Source organism: Alligator sinensis, unplaced genomic scaffold, assembly GCF_000455745.1.
Source record: "Alligator sinensis unplaced genomic scaffold, ASM45574v1 scaffold23_1, whole genome shotgun sequence".
Lineage (NCBI taxonomy): Eukaryota > Metazoa > Chordata > Crocodylia > Alligatoridae > Alligator > Alligator sinensis.
The window spans coordinates 3,205,591-3,220,444 of NW_005841890.1; the positions used below are offsets into that span (position 1 = coordinate 3,205,591).

At 45.8% G+C, this 14,854-nt stretch overlaps 1 protein-coding gene across 5 annotated transcripts in view; it reads right to left on the reverse strand.

Annotated features, from left to right (window-relative positions):
• Nucleotides 1-14,854, reverse strand: part of CTNNA2 (catenin alpha 2) — an 862,138-nt gene that overhangs the window by 423,799 nt on the left and 423,485 nt on the right. The window contains exon 8 of one of the 5 annotated variants that reach the window (XM_014517084.2): nt 10,556-10,617. The exons of the other annotated variants lie outside the window; for them this stretch is intronic. Within the exon in view, the coding sequence (XP_014372570.1) occupies nt 10,573-10,617 (45 nt within the window). The 3' untranslated portion in view covers nt 10,556-10,572. Of the gene's footprint in view, nt 1-10,555; nt 10,618-14,854 lie in introns of those variants that run through there. 5 annotated transcript variants of the gene reach the window in all.

Consider the following 14,854-nt stretch of genomic DNA (forward strand, 5'->3'; position numbering starts at 1 on the left):
TAGGGAAAGGGAAACAGTACTGCAGCCCCAGAAGAGATAGAGATCTCTCTTTTAGGACTGAGTGAATCTAAAATAACAGATTTTCTATAAGTACTTTTTTAAATCTCAGGTCACTTTGATTTGTTTACCTCTTACAGGCCTGTAATATATGAGACAGGAAGAACCTGGCTTTAGAGGCACAGCAATAAATAATAGTCCCAAAGGGTTTTAAAAAAATCAGAAATCTCTCCAAAATATTTGCAAAATTGTAACAGGTACATCAAGCACACGCTGCAATTTCCCTTTTTCCCACTTTTATTTATGCTTTGTGTCTGTGACAGGGCATCCTCATGAGTAAGTGCCATGGGTAGCGGGCACAGTAAAGGTTTTTCAGGCATTGCTCGTATGATATCTGCTTTGGGCTGTATCTATATGAGGCCATTTGCCCCCTCCATCCCCTCTCAAACTTATAGCATCTCCTTAGACATGAGAACCTCATGAGACAGCAGTTCGACTCCCGTGAAAAGAATCACAGCAAGACAAAAGAAGTGTACTAGAGACAGATTTTCAACTAGTTACCTCTTGAAACAATGTTGCTGCTGCATGGGACTTTTGGGATTGAAAGTTTTCCCTTCCAGGCATCTCTTCCCAATCAATTCTCTCTCTCTTTCTTCCTGAACTAGAAAAGTCCATCCACTCTATATCCTCCCCACAACGATGAGAAAGATGAATAGAGAACAAGCTGTTGGTAGTCTCCTTGCACACTTCTTTCAGTCTAACTTCAGCCTCCGCTATACAAACTTTCAAAACTTTGCAGTTAGCCTCTTGGGAAAAACAATATAGGTAAGTACATATCCATGAATCTGGAGATTAGAAATGGTCTTCATAAATTTCTGACACTTAAAAGCAGGCAAGGTAAATAATGCAATATATTTTATTAGACCAGTATAGCTTTTGGCACAGTAGTTGACTCTGAATTACACAGTGATGTGGGCAGCTAAACAGAGAGCAAGGCTGGAATTCATTTGCTCAGAGTCCAACGATGCTCCTTAGCCCTTCATATTTGTTGGCAATGCAGCAGGCAGTTCAATTTCTTTTGATTCACACCCGCAATTATGTGTTTCATTTTTGTTGCACATATCCCTATTTCCTCAGGAAGTGCACTAAGTCATTGTTCTCTCACATTCTCTAGTGAGTGGAGCCAGGCAGGGGTCATTAAGACAGACAGCTCTACAATTGGATCTGAACATACGTTTGTCACATAAAGATATAGCACTGGCCTTTGTTTATTATCCTTGACATTTGCTAGCATGAGAAATGGTCAGTTATGAGCTAAGCACTGCAGACAGTCTCTCTTGCTATTCAAGGTGATCGGCAGGACGTATAAAAAAGTCAAACTAAAAACTTCAGGGTTTAGGGGATGCTTTCAAGTTAAAACTCATATTTCTATTTGAAAATGTTTTGCCTCCTATTGGTAGTTTTGAAGTGATGTTATGGCCACGATGGTCCGGGAAGTATGTGAGAGAGAAGATTTTTTTATGGGTGATATCTTATTTCATCTGGGATAGAGTTAGGCTAAGTACAGACATTGAAAAAGCCTGAGGCAGATTCGTTCTAAGTTAGGCCATTTTCTGTAAGCGGCCTAGGTTAGATCGGTAGTGAACAGTATACTTGCTTGCCCTTTGGTGGGGATGCACACAGGCTGCGAACTAAGCAAGGTCTACAGATGAGGAGTGCTTCTGCATGCCTCCCAGGATGCCCCGTGAGCTCCCTGGGCTGTAGGAGACTGCCAAGTGCAGCCGAGCATCCAGGCCACCCCTGACTGGCTGCCAGGCATGGGGAATCATGCCCCCAACCCCCTGCTGCATCATTGTGGACCCTCCCCCGTGCCTGGCTCTGGGCTTCCAGAAGAGCCCCAGAGCAAATGCCATTCATCATGACTTGCATGTGACTCCGTGTCCCAACCTGCTCACATCCTGCCATGGCATCCCACTGTTGCACCGAAGCACAGAGAGCCAGGAGTTGAGGCATGTCCTGCTTGTCACCATGTGTGATTCTCACCAGAGGCTGCAAGACATCACATGTGCTGACCTAGACGTGATGCAACAGTGGGTTACCATGGCATATGCCTTCATGCTTCTGAACCAGCAGCTGACAGCCCCACGCAAGGCCATCTAATGCATCCTGTACCCACCAAGCATCCTAGACTGGGCCACTGACTTTCACATATCCACCCAGGATACCATGGATGCTGGGGTACTCCAGCAATACCTCCAGACAATTGAGAACTTGTTCTGGGCTCCTGCCACCGGCACCAGCTACTGGGAGTGCATCGCTTTGGGCACTTGGGACAACGAACAGCAGCTCCAGACCTTGTGCAAGTGCTGGGCCACCTTCATAGACACTGTCATCCAACTGGCCCCCCACATTGCTTGCGAGGATGTTTGCATGTGGCCACCCCTCACTCCAGATAAGCAGGTGACTATTGCTGTCATGAAGCTGGCCACCCCCAACAGTTACTCCTAGGTTGCCAAACAGTTTGACACGGGCAAGACCATGGCTGGAGAGGCCACCTGAGAGGTGTGCCTGTTCATCCAGGACATCATGGCCAATGGTTTACGTTAGACCCTGACAATGGGGTCAGGGTCTAACAGTTACATCTACCTCATCAACCCAAAGGAGGTGGTCACCAGCTTCTGCTGTGTGAGCTTCCTCAGCTGTGTGAGAGCCATGGATGGTACCCACATCAACATCCTTTGCTCACCACAAGCCACCCAGGCATTCAATTGCAAGGGCAACTTCTCCATCATCCTGCAGGGCACTGTTAGCCATCAGGGCTGCTTCACCCACCTCTTCGCCAGCTGGGCAGACACTGCCCACAATACCCACATCTTATGCAATTGCCTGCTCCCCAGGCTGATGGAGGATGAGTGCTATACTCCTGGGGTTCCCAATGTCATCAACCCTCTCCCACCCCACATCATCAGGGACCCAGCCTACCCCTTCATGCTCTGACTGATGAAGCCCTACTGGGGGCAGCTGACTGACAGAAGGAACACTACAACTACTGCCTGAGCAAGTGGCACACGATGGTCGAGTGTGCCTTTGGGTGCCTCAAGGTGCGCTGGTGGGCTCTCAGAACACACCTCAAATGTGGATGAGGAGAACCTGACACAAGTAATCATTGCTACATGTGTCCTCCACAACATCTGCAAGACCAGGGGGAGGTCTTCCATGAAGCCTGAGCAGAGGAGGCATAGTGCAAGGAGAGGGCAGGATGAAACTGTTCCTGTTTTTCATATAGAAAATCTGTTGAATGTTGCCTGTGTCTCAACTTGGTTCCTCTTCACAATTAACACAAACCAGCAAACCTTTGGATGGGATGGGGGAGGTTTGTGAAAGGGGTAAAAGAACCTGGTTAGGACGGGGAAAGGGGAAGAGGTTGGGGCCAGGGGGAATACCACAGGGGCTGAAATCAACAAACACAAAACCTTGGAGAAGAGGCACAGGATAGCGGGGTATAGATCCAGCACATTAATTCCCAGACTCAGGAGCGAAGTCTAAGGACTTCTCTGTGTAGGAGCTGGACAGATGGGTGATCCTGGACCCACTGTCTGTCTGAGGACTGTGGGGCAGGAGCAGAGGTGGTGGCGGGTGGCGACTGCAGGGCCAGAGTCATGCATTCCTGGCTCTCCCCCATGGCACCCTTAATCCCCTCTAACAACCCCTTCAGCCCCCACCTCTTGGACCTAATCTCACCCTTAGGGGACCTCCTGTGACCCTCAGCCATGCCTGGGGCTCATGTCATGCAGAAGGACCAAACCCAGGGACTGCTGATCCCTGCCAAGCCCATGCTGCTCTCCCACAGCAGGACCTGGGCCAGAAGGTGGATTGTGGGAAGGGGAAGAGCTCCCACCCTGGGCCTGCAGGTTGGCAGGTGGATGAGTTGGGGCCAACAGGCTTTGGTGTCAGATGCATTTCCAACAATAGCTTGGCCCAGTGGGCTGCACTTTTCCTTCTCCGCCCCCCCCCCCCGCTCTGAGCACTGCTGCACCCCTTTGGAACAGGCCTGGAACCACTCTGGGGACATAAGTACATGGGGCAACTGCCGGGGCTGCAGGGCTGTGATTCAGCTCTAAGAGGGGAATGGTGTCCTTGACACCCTTGGCACTGGGGCCCAGGCCACCTCTTCCTGTTCCCCTGACCCACTGGAGCAGGCCCCATCTAGTGCCTTTCTGCCACCCTGGACCATGGGTCACTGGCTCCCTTGGGCCATTCCTCCTGTCCCGGGTTCCCCACCAGGCATAGTGGGGAGTGTTTCTCCCAACCCAACATCCAGGGGTCCCTCCTGTGGATCCCTGTTCCTGTCACACCAGGAAAGAGTCGGTGAAGTGGGGCAGGGCAGGGCAGGACAGGACAGGGCAGGGCAGGGCAGGGCAGGGCATGGGGGGCTGGGGGGCAGCCTCTCCTACAACTGCCAGCCAAGAGGTCTCTCGATGGGAGGCAGTGCTGGCACTAGTCAGGGATGTCATAGGTGGATGCAAAGTAGTCCAGAACTCTGTCCATAAATCTGCCAGCTCTGCGGCTTGGTGCCTCAGCTGAACTCCAGGATGGGAGGGAGTGAGGTGAAGAGAAGAGGAGGGGGGTGACTGGTCTGCCCAGTGCTGAAAGACAGAAAACTCTCAAGTACTTAGCAGCCTGGGGTCCCACAATGTGAGCAGTGATGGTGGGGTGAATCACCATCCCTCAACACCCCTCCATCCCTGAACTTCCCCCTGCCAATCCCTTTGGGGCTTCTCAGTCACAATGGACTGAGAGGACTGCGGGGATGGCCTGCAGAGGCTGCAGGCCTTCCTCTTCCCCCTCCTTTCTCCCACACCCTCCCCCCATTGGCTCTTTGTTATCCCTGGGATTTGGGTCCCCATCATGGCTGCATAGAGTGGGGGTAAATTGTACCTTCCAGGCTGCAAGGCGTTTTTGTTCAGGGCATGACTTGTCAGCAGAAGTGTTGAAGGGCTGGCCACAGGTCATGCAAATTGTGCTTCCACAGCAGTCATTGCACTGGTTGGGGGTGGGGGGGATCCGCTCTGTGTGTCTGGCAGGGGGGGCTGCAAGGTGTTGGAGGAGTGGGTCCAGAATACCCTTGGCAACAGTGTGAATGGTATCCCAGAGCCTGTGCGCTCAGCTGAAGTCTATGAGATTGAGGACCTGGGGTAGGGGGAGGGCTCCTGTGATTTGGAGAGCATGAGCTTGGACTCCAGGTCCTGGGTCCCAATTTCTATTGCTTTCTCCTGCTACTGTGTGCCATGCTTCCTACTCTTGACCATGCCTGAGAAGATGCCAAGGAAGCTAAGGTTCAGATGCAGGTGATGATGTGGGGACCGGTACCAATGAGGGACTCCTTGTGGAGTGGGATCAGTAGCTGTCCTCTTGTCCTGTGGCCCCTGGGGACATGCTTCTGGCTACCCAATTGTCCCATGGTTTTGGGGCCTCCCTGTGTGCCTCCTCCAGTGAGGTCTCTGTCAATGACTCCTCCAACTCCCGCCCCTCCCCACCCCCATGGTGCTGTAGGTGTGTGGGGTTTTGATGGCCCTGTTCTTAGTGAGGAAGCAGGACAGCTACTCATAGAAGGACATGGTCTGTCTCCATACTTATACTGCATGTGCATCCATTTGGTCTTGGTGTGGCACTGCTCCTAGTCCCTTTTGTGACCCTGTGGGCACATCTATTGGACAATGTGCTGAAAACAGTCCTGTTGCAGTGCCCTTTCTGGAGCTGCTGCTGACTCTCCCCCTTACCCCAGATTGCAATGAGATCCCTCATCTCCCCATACTTCCAGGTGTTTAACTGGGGTTGGGTCATGGAGGAGAATGAGACGGGGTCATTCATGGTCTACAGTGGTGGCCATGGGGTCTAGCTGTGAAGGTGGATGGAAGAATGGAAGGAAGGCTGGAAGGAGGAAAAGAAATGGGAAGGTGTGGGTCTCACTTCCCCTGGGTGTGGCCCCTGCTCCACTGGTCAGGCCACCCCCACAACCTTAAACTTTCAAGGGGATTCCAGTAGACACCTCATGATTCTGGAAATGCCCTATGCCCCAGGCTGAAAATTTCTAGTGTCTTCTACCTGCAACATGTGTAGCAAAACCCCCAGTTTTTCTTTTCTTTTTTCTTTTAAAATGCATTCCCTCCCCTTCCTCAACTATTTCTGACTTTTTCTTTCCCTCTCTATTCCCTATAGGTAAGTACAAGTTAGCTAATACATAAAATAAGCTTCAGCATTTTATTTTGGTAGCAAGTTGTATTTGTTTTGTTTTTTCTCCTTCTTTATATTGTATAATTATTATGTTTATATTCATTTTTACTGTTTTATATTACTGTTTTACTGTAATAAAACAGTACTATATGATTTAGGCCTATATATGTAAGTTAGCATAAGTCATGTTAAGTTTCCATTTTGTTTGTCAAGTCAACATCCTGTCCCCAGGCCTGGTTGTGTAACTCATAACTCACACCTACCCCTGCTATGCAATTTGGTTCCTGAATAAATGGGGATGAATGAGGGTGCTTGAGAGACAGTGGCAGTAGGTCTGGAAATAGCTCCCTCTGAATGACAGAACCATCAACACCAATACCTGGACCAAAGACCCAGCCCTTGGAACCACCCTCAGCATTCAAGAAACAAAAGATGAGGCAACGCACCATTGTGCCAGGTTGCACATGCTGAGTAAGAACACCTGGAGCCCTCTGGGACAGGACTGACATTGCCTGGACAGGCCCTCCCCATAGGACATCAGAGGTAGTCTGTCCCATAAAAAGAGGTAGTGAAGACTGACTCCTTGGGACGCCCTCTCCATCTGGACCAGCACCATGCCACACCACCTATCCACCCAGAGGCCCGGCCAGCGACCCCCACTCTGGACAACACCTACTGGACAAAAACCCCTTTCCAGCCTGGATAGGTAGATATCACCCCCCACCTTCTCTTCAACCAAGGACTTGGACTCTGCTTCTCTTCCCCACCTGGACTCCAGCCCTTCCACTGAGTCTCTTTCTCCTGCTGCCATTGTGTGTGTGTGTGCGCGCGCGTGTGCGCATGTGTGTGTGAACCAATAACTTCATGGGGCTGTGTAGAGTATTATCTGTTTAATAAACTTGTTATTTGGACCCCTGAGTTGGGTTTTGCTTTACTACAGTTCAGCCCTTCTCAAATCTCTGCTCCTCGCTCCTCTAACTTCTGTCTCATTTCTCCCTCTCCTGCTTCTGGCTCACTGCCACCTCCAACACAGGGTTTCTGTCTCTCTCTCTTTCCTGGCTGTCTCCTCCTTGCCACCAGGCTTCTCCTTTTTTTCCCTCCCATTCACCAGTGACCTCAAGTAACCCTGGGGCACTTGATCTTAAATGGAATTAAAAATGGGGAAGCCACAGTTGGGTTGATCTTAAGTAAACCCAAGCCTCAGTTCCTCAGCCAGCTTCTCTCTAGTCCACCAGTTCTAATTCTGGTTCTAGAAACTTTCACTCCCTACATTTTAACACTTTTCACTCCCTACACTTTAACTCTCTCTCTCTCTCTCACCTGAACCTTCCCCCAAGTATCTCAGGTACCCCAAGCACACACATACATACCGTACCATCCACATTAGGAACTTACTTATGTGTAGGTGGCTTACATGTGTGTGAACTGGTGAGTGTGTGCGCGTGTGTGTGTGTTTGTATATATCATTGTGTGCATGATATACGAATTAGTGATCTGTGTAAAAGTACCGAGTGTGCGGGTATTGACAATTGAATTTTGGCTAATTTTTATTGTGTATGTACTTGAATTGGTGATAGGTATGCATGTGCCTAGGCTGGTTTAGATGTGTATGTGCCTGAGCTGGTAGTGTGTGTGTGTATGTGTGTGCATGCACCTAATTGATTTGTGTGTTTGTATATGTGCAATTGTGTCATACCCTCCTGTCTAACAGTGCAATATTGAGATCCTGAGAGTTGGCATGACCCCACAGGGCAACACATGGAGGTAGCTGGCCATATCTCACTTAGTCCTGCAGTTTCCAGGGGCATCAGTGTCAGGTCCATGTGTACATTGTGGGGTGCTCTGATGGGGTGCCTAGTCCAGGGACTTATGTAGGCGACACAGATGCCTCACTTTTCCCCTGCCCCTGCTACCTGCCTGTGGCTGACAGATGGCCAGAGGAAGGAGGCAGGGCTTTGCTACCTCGGTTGTTGGAGAGCTTGGAGCAACCAAGTGTGACCTGAGCATGAGCACACCTCCCACTAAGGGAGGCATGTCACAAAGGAGGATGGGATGCCAGAGGATACTGACCTAACTTGAACAGAGGAACTGGTACTGAATTTCCATTTACTGGTCTAAGCTAGATCGATTAGATTTGGGTGCATATTGATTCAGGTCTATCTATTTTAGACCAGTCTGTGCGCACCAAACTTCTGTTCCATTATGGGTATAGATCGATTTCCAATCACTTACCCCAGAAAAGTGTAATATCTGTATCTGGCCTTAGGCGAGCTGTCAGGTACCCCTACTGTGATACCTGAAATCTTGTCTAAGTCTATTGCAACCATGCAGTTCATCCAATAAAGGATATTGCCTACTGAGGTCCTTTGCAACACTCCAAGCCACTACTGGGAAGAGATTAGAGAAAAAGGAATCTAGCTCTCTATTTTCCAGTGTTTACCCTGTGGATTTGATGGCGGTTTTGGACCTGAAAGCACAACCTAAGAACACTGAATAGTACTTACATGAGTAATCTAACTGAGCTCACTGTAAATATTTGCAAAATACTATGAAATACCAGAAAAGGGTTGCAGAATCAGATCTGTTTTATCTGTTGCTTGCATGGTTCTTTCACATGCTAATAACAAGGGGAGAGAAAGGTACTTTAAAAATAGGACAAATTGTAAAATCATCGAAGTTAGAGCAGCGCCTAGGAGATTAAGGGGTCATGCATGTTTGCCCCTGTGCTATGCCTGTCAGTTCCTAAAGCTCTAAATGGAATCACTTCTAGCCATCCCTTGTTTTATCATGGATAATCTCACAGGGTAATACCCAGAAGCATCGCTTGGCTATGCTGCACTTTTTGGTGATAGTGACAACATGAGGTGTGTTGTGCTATGATGTTTTGATGAAAGATTACTAAATCATATTACAGCACCCTGACAAGAACTAAAAATTATGACAATCTGGCCCCTGTTAAATTTGTTTTCCTGCAGAAAACTCCAATGAGAATAATGTTAGCAGCCAAATCGGTGTAAAAGTTCACAATCATACAAAGGCTGTATGGTCCTTTCAAACACTTGTTCCAGTCCCTTGCCTCTTTCCTCTCCCCCCCCACCCCCTTTTTCTTTTTTCTTAAATAATTTTACTTTCCTTCTTGGTTGTTGAGAAATCAAAGCCAGTGAACTAAGAAAACCAGATGTCTTTTTTAACTATCCAATTTATGCACAAAAGCAGAGGAAGAATTTCCTTGTGATCAGGCATCAGTACTGAGTAGGTTTTCTTGCCTTCTTCAGCAGAACTTCCAGCCTGAAAAGCAGGTACATTTTTTATAATTAATTTTGTTCAAACTTGGCATCTGACACAATGTTGCTCTTCAAGAGGTTCAGAATGACAAGCAAGTTTACTGTTAAGGATTAATCATGTTCTCTTGCTGTTCCCACTCTCCGTCTGCTCTTCGCCTTTAGAGGTATAGACAACACAGTAACTTCATTTTTACATTATGAAGTCGTTCCTTTTAAATGTTCCCTTTCTGTTCAGTTTCCTCTTTGTCACGTTATGTATTCACAACATGCAATAATGTATAACTGTACTGTCTGAGTGTCTTGTTGATATGGCATATACATCTGCTTTAATAACGATGTTTGCATCAGATCAATACGTGGCATCCACTTACTCTAAGTTGTTTCCCCTTCCCTTTCAGATTTCCTTAATTGTAAATGTGCCTATCCTGACCCTTCTTTCAATCCCGTCGCTGCTGAAATGCGTAGTCCTGCCTTAGTGTCTTTACCATGACAACTACAGCTATTTCTTGCCCAATCGTTACAAGGCCGCACTCTAATCAAAAGGAAGTTCTGCATACTGGAACAGGACATTTTATTGCTCCAAGAAGTGGGACCTCATTACCTGGTGATGGATGCTTCCATCTAGCTATTTGATCTTTAATTTTGTATTACATAAAACTTAGCATGCTTCAATTCATTTTTGACTGTATATTAGCCACCTTGTTCTGTAACTGGTGACTTTTGTATCATCATCCCCACTGTGATCCTCCATAGAGGTTAGAAATACTGCATTATCTACCTTAAAACACCCTTCTCACGAACACCCAGAGAAAACACCTTTCAGTACACTTTGTCATCTCCTCTTATCTGATTTTATGCTTCATTATCTGTAAAGCTTACGGTCATGCTTTGTGGCACTATATTTTATGAGTTCATCATCACGTCCAGTGTGCACCCATCCAGAAAATGAAATCAATGTTTTCTCATCGTTCTCTTATCCCTCCTGCTAGAATTCCAAATGGAAGAAAAAGTGGGAATACCTTGATCATGCACATTTCTATGTCTTTGGCTTAACAAATCACAGGATCTGTAGGGAGTTTGACCAGATGAGGACCAGGAGCTCCTTCAAAACAAAAAAACCAAAAGAGTTGGCATTTACACTTGCAAAGATAACTATCAAACCATCAGAAAGGAAACCCAGTGCAGTTCGAGCTTCCTAAAACTGACAGCCCCAGATGCTCAGAATGAAATTTCAAGCCACAACCGAACAGAAATGAACAGAACATCTATCAAGATTGCAGCAAGCCTCATCAGGGATCTCTTGCTTTTACACCCAGAAATCTTACAAAGGAAAGGAGTGCTTTATTGCTTATCTACCAAGCCAATGACTAGTGTTTAATAAGAAACAGAGGAGCAGAGAGGTAAAGCCAGTCCTGTCCTACTTCCAGAACTAACAAAGAAGGGCCCTGCTTCTCCCTGCTGTTTGGCCGGGGTAAGAGGCTGATGTGCAAGATACAGGGAACAAGAGCCCATTGTTTCCTGGGTGCTTCATTAGTTACATGTAATTAAGTGGGCACCCAGGGAGTGATGACACAAATTATTGCAGAATCTTCAGGACCGCTACGCATGACAACGCAGTCATTCCTTGTACCATTGCAACGTCTATTAGAAGTGACAGTACTGTGCAAATCCCTGTGTGACAGTAGCCTGTTCCACCAAGAGATCACCGAGTTATCTGACTTAGACTCCTATTGTTTTTCACACTAATCACGGCAAAAATCGTCAGCACCACTGAACTTATCAAACTTTTTTTCAAACATATGAACAACATGCAAACACACCCACTCCCACATGCCACATACAAAATAATGAACATTTAATATTTGTATTCTTTCACTTGGGCATGTGGGGAATAGCAGTACACAGCCCGCACTGCTATTAATGGGAGTTGCCTGCATTAACCCCCAGCCATGCGTCAGGAAAATAAAAATGTATGCATCTGTGGTGCTGGAACTTGGTAAGAATGCAAAAACGTGTTTTACTGTGCATCAGCAAAATCCAGATGTCAAGGGGGTTAATTCAACTCAATACTAGGATGAAACGTATAAAAGTAAACACATTTTATTGTTAATTATTTACAAATGTTTAAATAAGCAAAGTAAATGGATATAACATTTTGCTTTTAATAAACTAAATACTGGGCACTGCACACCAACAATAATTAGACAATTTAGTTCTAAATTAAATAAATGAAGTAAAAAGAATGGTGCAGATTACATTAACTATGGAAAGCATGAAGGAACTTTATTTCTGACTAAAGGAATAGAAAACGGTGGAATTAAAAATGGGGAACCAACAGTTATACAGTGCCTATTAGCCATTACAACAGACCTGCATATTTAGTTATTGCCTTATGATTAACTAAACCTTTCAGTGGTAATAGGCATTGCATTCGGAACTGAAGGATGATATTTTATGGATTGCTGGAGGCTTTTCATTTCTTTATAGCACATTTAAATATAGTCAGCCTTTTAGCCATTTTAACCTTGTTTAGCATAAATGGTTGAACTTGAAATGCATTGTTTTATATGATCCGTGGAAAATATCATTAGGAATTGCTGTAGTGGATATTCTATTTTCTCATGAACATATAATAAATTTAATTATTAATGCCCATATGCCATTTATGGCCTATTGTTTTTGAGCCTTCTATGTCTTTTCACCTCAGAAAGCCAGATTGTTAAAAGAGCCACAGCACAGAATACTGGATAAAGGCAAAGGCACTCACTTTTGCCACCAGTCCCTTTATTAATTCAGTATGTCTGAGTTTCTTTGTGCTGGTGATTATACAAATGTCCAAGGTCAAGTGGAATAGTGAACCAAGGTAATCATTTTTTTAACGGTTATCTGATTATTTAATGCAGATCTGCAGAGAGGTCAGATATCTTTTTTTCTGTAATTAGAGAGGCTAACACCTTTACTGGTTATTAATGTTGACAAATGCTCCCTAAACAATTCATCTGTGGGTTTTTTTTAATATTTTAAAAACTGCCCGCTGCAAGAAGCATCGTGCTTGTTTTGGTGAACCAAAGAGAGCAAAGGCAGTAAGTGACTGGTGTAGAGTCAGGAAGGACTTCTTATCCCCCGAGACCGGACCTGCACACAAATGGACAGGTTCAGCTGTCCTTTTTTTCTTTTCTTCCTGTTTGTCTTGCTCTGAAGCATCAGCTCTTGGCCATTTTATCAGGCAAGGTACAGACATGAGGACAGAGACTGAGACACCAACCACAGATCCCGGTCCTTATACTCCCTGTACAAGTTACATTAGCCTTACAGGTATAACAGTAACAGAAAAGGTAGAAAGGAGTGGAAGAGTCGCCCCCCACTTTTTGGAGGAAGGCTGATTTTATCTTTCACAGCACAAATGGCACGGCCAGCCAGTTCTTTCCTAACCAATAGCTGTATTGATACCACTTCAGGGCATAACATGAATAAACTGCCCATTTCCCAGCCCCGTAGATTGACAGCCCTTGAATGCCATCACAAAAGCAGAAAGTGCCTCGCTAGCATGGCTGTTGTGTGATCTAACGGGAAATTTGAAGCCTCTGGCTAGGTACAGGCATTGAAAACGCCCAAGAAAGAATCAATCTAAGTTTTGCAGCTTTCTGTAAGCGGTGTATTTTAGATCAGTAGCGAACAGACCGCACATTCGCCCTTTGGTCAGGGGCGCAAATCTTGGACTGGGTTCTGCCCTTTTTAAACCAGTCTATATCTTCTGAACTCCTGTTCTGTTATGGCTACAGACGAATTTCTGATCACTGACACGGGTAAAAGTGTAATGTCTGTACCCAGTCTATAAGCCTAGGAACAAAGAAACTAGGAAGTTTTAACACCCGCATTTAGAACACAACTTGGTGGGGAGAAGGGGTGAGATGTGGGTGGGTCCTGAAGCCTTTTGAAAGCCTGCTTTCAAAATAAATCCAGGCCATGCAGAACATTTGGCACTCCCCAGTGCTGAATATGGTGGGAGGATTTGAGTTTTTAGAATCTGTCACGGGCATAACCAGTGCTGAAGGCAGGGAAGAGATGTAATTTATAGACTAACTAAGAGATATACAGAGCACAAGCTTTTGTGAACTCGAGCTCTGAAGCCTTTTGAAAGCCTGCTTTCAAAATAAATCCAGGCCATGCAGAACATTTGGCACTCCCCAGTGCTGAATATGGTGGGAGGATTTGAGTTTTTAGAATCTGTCACGGGCATAACCAGTGCTGAAGGCAGGGAAGAGATGTAATTTATAGACTAACTAAGAGATATACAGAGCACAAGCTTTTGTGAACTCGAGCTCGGTTCAGAGAGAGGAAGGCGGGGGGGGGCAGTGCTAAGAGGCAAGCAAGCAAAAAAAAACAAAAAACCCATAGGAACAAAGGGGTTACAAAAGCTAATCCAGGTAATGGGTAACCAAAGCTGTCACAGCAAGCGAGCCTAAGGATATGGTTTTAATACAGAATATTTGAACATCCCAAAGACTCACATGCCTGGTGAGTGTGAATAGGTTGGCTACAGCAAGCAGGAATAGAAGAAAAACCCATGTGTTTTTCTATTCTATACTGATTCTTGTCAAGTGTTCATCACCACAGTGTCTAACCGACAGCCTTCCAGTAGTGCATTAAGTGACAGCCAACATCTGTTGCATGTGCTTTGCTGTCCCATCCGCTCCCAAAGAGGGAAGTGAATGTCGTGGAACATCTTGTTTTTCATTTTGTTAATTAGTTCTAGACTTTTTTAACAACGCCCACAATGTACCCAATTTAAAATATGTATATACATATATACACACGCACACATGCACGCACACACACACATGCATGTACATGTTTATGCTAAAGACATGCGCCTTGCATTCAGAGCAGAAGGTGGTGAGGTTTGTGATGGTGTTGACGTTCGGGGGGAGTTCTTTCTATTGTCTTGGATCAAGCCACAAGACAGGTCTTTCTATCATAGGAGACATATTTACCCTTACTACGGACAATTCCACTAAACACAAAGGAAAAAAAGTGGGTGACCAGAGCTGACTATATTCACATCACCTGGAAAAGACCATTTTAAAGCATTTCTTTAGGCTGCAATGTCTTTCTACTTTGACCTCCGTGCCCATTATTCAATGCCCATGTCTTTTTTTAGTTCATTTTTAGTATAAAAGAAAGTTATATACATTCTATCAAGTATCCCATCACAAGCCAATGAAACCACAAAATAGATAGGGAGTTTAACTCATTCCAGATCAAAATACACACACACACACACACACCCCTCTAGGAAAGTTGTGCACATAGAAAGAAGACATGCATTCGCTCTTTCC